A 6000-nucleotide genomic window follows, 5' to 3' on the forward strand; every position below is an offset into this window, starting at 1 on the left:
GTTATTAATGGTTCTCAACTCTGCTGGAAAAGTATAACAAGTGGGGTTCGCAAGGGTCTGTACTGGGACCAGGTCTGTTCAATACCTTTATCAATGATTTAGATATTGGCATAGACAGTACGCTTATTTTTGCAGATGATACCAAGCTAGGAGGGGTTGCAACTGCTTTGCAGGTTAGGGTCAAAATTCAAAATGATTTGGACAAATTGGAGAAATGGTCTAAAGTAAACAGGATGAAGTTTAATAAAGACAAAAAAGACCATTTATCCAGTTTGTCCAGATCATTTTGAATGACTACCCTATTGTCCAAAGCAGTTGCAGCCCCTCCCAGCTTGGCATCATCTGCAAATTTAATAACCATACTTTCTACATCAATATCTAATTGTTGATGAAGATATTAAACAGAACTGGTCCCACTACAGACCCCTGCGGAACCCCACTTGTTATACCTTTCCTGCAGGATTGAGAACCATTAATAACTACTCTCAGTACAGTTATCTAGCCAGTTTTGCACCCACCTTATAGGAGCCCCATCTAAATTGTATTTGCCTAGTTATTAATAAGAATATCATGTGAGACCGTATCAAACGCCTTACTAAAATCTAGATATACCACATCCACTGCTTCTCCCTTATCCACAAGGCTTGTTATCCTCTCAAAGAAAGCTATCAGATTGGTTTGACATGATTTGTTCTTTGCAAATCCATGCTGGCTGTTCCTTATCAGCTTACCACCCTCCAAGTGTTTGCAGAGGATTACCTTAATTACTTGTTCCATTATTTTTCCTGGCACAGAAGTTAAAAACTGACCAGTCTCTAGTTTCCTGCTTTGTTTCTTATTCCCCTTCTTACAGATGGGAACTATATTTGCCTTTTTCCAGTCTTCTGGAATCTCTCCTGTCTCACATGATTTTCCAAAGATGATAGCTAATGGCTCAGATACTGCCTCCATCAGCTCCTTGAATATTCAAGGATGCATTTCATCAGGCCCTGGTGAGTTGCAAACATCTAACTTTCATAAGTGATTTTTAACTTGCTCTTTTTTTATCTTCTAAACCTACCCCTTTCCCACTAGCATTCACTATGTTAGGCATTCCTTCTTCAGACTTCTCAGTGAAGACCGAAACAAAGAAGTCATTAAGCATCTCTGCCGTTTCCAAGTTTCCCATTACTGTTTCTCCCTCCTCACTGAGCAATGGGCCTACCCTATCCTTGGTCTTCCTCTTGCTTTTAATGTATTTATAAAAAGTCTTCTTGTTTCCCTTTATGCCCATAGCTAATTTGAGCTCATTTTGTGTAGTTGCCTTTCTCATCTTGTCCCTGCATTCCTGTGTTGTTTGCCTATATTCATCCTTCATAATTTGTTCTCGTTTCCATTTTTTATGAGATTCCTTTTTTATTTTGAGAACACGCATGATCTCTTAGTTAAGCTAAAGCGGTCTTTTGCCATATTTTCTCTCTTTCTTACACAGAGGAATAGCTTGCTTTTGGGCCCTTAATAATGTCCCTTTGAAAAACTCCCAACTCTCCTCCATTGTTTTTCCCCTCATTCTTGCTTCCCATGGGACCCTACCTACCAGCTCTCTGAGTTTACCAAAATCCACCTTCCTGAAATCCATTGTCTGTTTTGCTGTTCAGCTTTCTATCCTTCCTTAAAATTGTGAACTCTATGATTTCATGATCACTTTCACTGAAGCTGCCTTCCACTTTCAGATTCTCACTCAGTTACAAATAAAGGACATCACTGCATTGTCTGAGAACTGAACCCAGGTCAACTGTTTAGAAGGTAGCTATGCCTACCACTTACTATACCACCAATGCTTCTAAATCTATTTGCCTCACATCCCTGAATGGCCTCCTCAATGATTGAGCTCACAGCCCTGGGTTTAGCAGACTGATGCTCAAACCACTGAGCTATCCCTCCTCCTTTTAAATGGTGCAGCAGAAGGCTGAAGGTGGGTGAGAATGTTTATCTAGCATAGCTCGCTAGGCACACATGCGACTCTACAACCCCAGCTCTTACTCCCAGGCACTGACCCTGCTGTCCCCATTGCTGGCCACAATCTGGGTAATAGGAGTAACAGGTGCAATGCCTCTACGCAAGTGGTTCCCTGCACTGCTGTTCTCCCAGCTAGATGAAGACATAATGGCAGCATACAGAGTCACTTCCTCCCCTCATTGGGCAAAGCCCATAGGCTGGATCTGGCTCCAACTTGCCTGGATCCAGCCCACAAGGCCAGGGACTCCCCCCATGCCCCGCCCATGCAGTAGGTTCCAGCACTCATGCTCCAGACTCATGGAAGGCTGCAAGTTGGAGGAACAGCATGGCTCCCCCATGCAGGGGAAGGACCCCAAGCCTCATGGACTGGATCCAGGCAAGATGTGGGCTGGATGCAGCCCACAAGCTGTAGATTCCCCACCCCGGATACAAACTAAACTTGATCGTCCATGTCCATTAAACCAAAAGCAAAACTCCCTTTGACTTCAGTAGTTCAGGATCACAGAATAAATTAACTCCTATTTCCCTGTAGTCTGGCTTGATCATAATTACTGTATTTTCAATAGTGACTCTGTCACAACCATTCCAACTAGATCTATGGACACAATTCCCATTTTATAAGCAAGAATTGTCTTCTGAGCAGAGCCTTCCGTGGGTAGCACATAGGAGAATTTTGCTAATCCACAAGCTCTCTCTCCACCTTGCGAATATGTATTAAAAGTACCCCAGTGAAGTCAAACTCAAACTCATTTTTCAACCACAACATGCATTTATAAAAAATTATATTAAAACAATTATCAAAACAAAGGACTATTGCTTTGATTCACTTACTCTAACTGCACAACTTAGTATTTGAAAAGGGGTCTTGTAGTCACATGTACAAGTTTCAGAGATTCTCAGATACCAAAAGAATGCTTCTCATTAAATATTCCAATATGCTATACATTAGGGGTGAGCAAACTTTTTACTTAGGGCCCCACTTTTCATCCCTGCAGTTAGCAGGGCCCTCCAACTTGTCTAATGTAATCCAAACCAATGGAAATTTCAGTTATGTTCATATGAAAAAAACAAACAAAAACAAAAGCCTTCCAGCATGTGTAAAAAATTAAGTATGCAGAATGTAAAAACTTTATTAACTGGCATATAAATGTGATTACACATACATAAAAACAGTAACATATTTCAACATTTTAAATGAGATGGACAAGCCTGAGGCCCAGCAGCTGATTGTGCTGTGCCTCCCTTACAATAATTTCACTCACCCCTTTGGGGGGGCCTGGCCCCCAATTTGCTCACTCCTGCTATACATCATCTTTGAATTCAAGAACCACAGGTATTAAGTATTCTCTGGTTACTAACATATCAAATCAGACTCTAGGTCTGTTATTTTCAATCCTTTTAGGCTCTTAATCCACAAAATGGTCAAAAATATCACTACAATGAAAAGGGACCGATGCAGCTGGGTGGATTTCACTGCTTACAACTCCTCTTCCCTGGCTCAGGGAAAGCTGTTTCAAAAGGCTCCACAGCCCCTTGAAGTGTGTGAAGATAAGCTTGTGAAAGCTGAGGAACCACTCATGGAATCAGCAGTGGCAGGACCACATGCAGCTCTCCTTGGGTCTTAGTGATATAGAAATTTTGCTCCTTTTTCAACCAGGGGATTGTTTCTTTCGTGAACCATTTCCAGGCTGTTCCCCATCAAACTACACATGGCTAAGATGAAAGTGGAACTGGCAGCCAGTAAACATTTTATTTTAGGATGCAGAAGCCATATTTTTAAGGTCCAAAGTTCAGATCTGGTAAAAATAAATTCACAGAATTCAAGACCAATACTTTGAGAACATTTTTACTTCTACTAAACAGATTTTAGTTTAGATATAAAAGCATTTCCAAACATTACAACATTGTGCAGCTTGCTTCTGCTCTAGCCTAATGAAGTGACACTATCATTTTTGGGTCAAACTGAGTGAAGTGCAAACAAACTGATTTTTAAAAATTCCTTGTGCTGACCAAAAACCAACGTTATCAGCAGTATAGGTTCCAAATAGTTTGTTTCGTTATTTTTAAAACTAAATTCTTCAAATTCACAGAACCCCAGTTAGTTTGTTTGATAGCTTGCTCTCTTTCTTGCTTTTAAGTAAGCACCATTTTAACACCAGGGCAGCGTCATCAGATGCTGACCTCTCCACTTTGTTTACTTTCATAACAATCTTCAGCGGCTGTCTACATACACAATCAAATCTCAGATTCAGAGACAAAGGAAAAAACCATTTTCTGATTAATCTTCTTTCACTTCAAGTATGGAAAATTCTTTATATAGAATGTAAGGTCAAAGCTGTCAAGAATATATGCTTCTGATTGCATTGTTCCAGAGCCACATATCTAATCAGCGCTATAAAACAACACATCATATATGCAACTCATTAATAGCACCCCAGCAGTAGAAGATGTTCTTGTAGAAGAATATTTCAGGTCTTCCCAGTGCATGTTCCTTTGAATCACCATTGCTTTTTCCTATCCTGCCTTCACCCCCCAAGTCTGCCGATACTGCATAATATGACGGCAGGGGAATCACTAGTAGAGACCGGAATGAAGACACTTTGATAGAGTAACGTTTGACTTAAAGCACGTTGGAAACAGAGCCTGCAGATATGAGAAAACAGATTTTCCCATCTCTTGTCTATGGCCAGTCCACGGAACATTGCTGCTCTCTGTCAGACAGCACTCACTGGCGATGACACATCAGTTTAAAGACTCAACCAAATGATCCAGTCACCGCACCCTAGAGCAAACCTCACAACGGTCAATCCCTCAGAGCACCTCAGGCATGAATGAAATCTAGGGGGCTCCTTCCTTCGCCCCAAATATCCGCAGCTGGCAGACCCACCACCGCCCTACAAAGCGCTACTGAGGCTCTTTAACTCCTCGCCTGATGTTTACGAGGCAGGGTTGCCAGCCTAGCGCAGCGCCAGAGCGCCCAGAGGACAGAGGCCTTTGCGCCATGGCCTTCACTCCTCCAAAGGGAGCTGCCCCACCCGGCGCGGCGGCACGAAGGGGACCTCAGGGTGGGCTGCGACAGCCCCCAGCCAGGGGCGGAGAGGTCAAGGGTCCGCAGTCGCGCTGGGCATGAGGAGACCCTGGTGCCCCCAGGACGACCGGCTACCGAGGCCGGGAAGGGAGCTCGGGTGGCGGGGAGCGGGACCCCTCCCCCCGCTGGCGCAGAGCCGCCCCTGCTGCCAGGCCCGGCCTCACCTCCTCGGCCTGCTTGCGCAGCGCCTTCTCGCGCTCGTACTGCGTGAGCAGCTGCTCGTTGTCCTCCCGCAGCAGCTCCAGCTCCACCTCGTGCTCCTGGTTGTCGGTCAGCACCGAGTCCAGGTTCTCCAGCACCGTCACCACCAGCGGCATCAGCTCCTTCACCACCTCCTCGTCGTAGCAGCGGATGAGTCGCTCGAACTCACGGTAGATGCTGTTGGCCAGGCCCGACACCCGCTCCGACATGACGGACCCCGAGGAGTAGTCGTCGCCCGGGTAGCCCCCCACGCCGCCATCGTCCAGCTGGATCTCCAGCATCCTGCCCGCTACCGCTGCCGCTGCCGCCGAGCTGCTGAGGCGGCCGCCGGGCTGTGCCGGTCCCCCTCCTGCACCAGTGGGCAGGCCCGGCCGGCCGGCACCGCCTCCCGCGCTGTGTCAGCACCAGCCCGCGCTGGGCGGGGGAGGGGCCGGGCGTCGCTGGCCGAGCCTGGCGTAGCGGCTGCGCGGGGCGGCAAGCGGCCCCGCAGCTTTGGGCCGCTCGCGGTAGCTCGCGCCGACGAACCCATGTGGGTACGGAGTCGCGACCCAGGCCCTTGGTTAGTGGCACTGGCAGTTGCGAGGTCCGCGCGGAGAGGATCGTGCGGCGAGCGAAATACCTACGATTTAAGGACTCACCAGGTGCTGCACAGCGCCAAGCCAAGCCAAGGCCTCTCCGCAGCCTGGGGCAGGTTAATCTCTGCTGGGCGAACA

The 6000-nt window shown here is 46.6% G+C and overlaps 1 protein-coding gene across 16 annotated transcripts in view; it reads right to left on the reverse strand.

Moving 5' to 3' along the window:
• The window catches only part of MAPK8IP3 (mitogen-activated protein kinase 8 interacting protein 3), a 144555-nt gene extending 138876 nt beyond the window's left edge, over window positions 1-5679 (reverse strand). For 10 of the 16 annotated variants that reach the window (XM_075011210.1, XM_075011218.1, XM_075011201.1 and 7 more), the window contains exon 1: window positions 5251-5675. In XM_075011210.1, coding sequence (XP_074867311.1) covers window positions 5251-5568 — 318 coding nt within the window. In that variant the 5' untranslated portion in view covers window positions 5569-5675. Of the gene's footprint in view, window positions 1-5250 lie in introns of all 16 variants that reach the window. The other 6 variants (XM_075011203.1, XM_075011198.1, XM_075011216.1 and 3 more) reach the window with 4 other exon arrangements.
• Between the last annotated feature and the right edge of the window lie 321 nt (window positions 5680-6000).

The sequence above is a fragment of the Carettochelys insculpta genome, chromosome 16 (assembly GCF_033958435.1).
Source record: "Carettochelys insculpta isolate YL-2023 chromosome 16, ASM3395843v1, whole genome shotgun sequence".
NCBI lineage: Eukaryota > Metazoa > Chordata > Testudines > Carettochelyidae > Carettochelys > Carettochelys insculpta.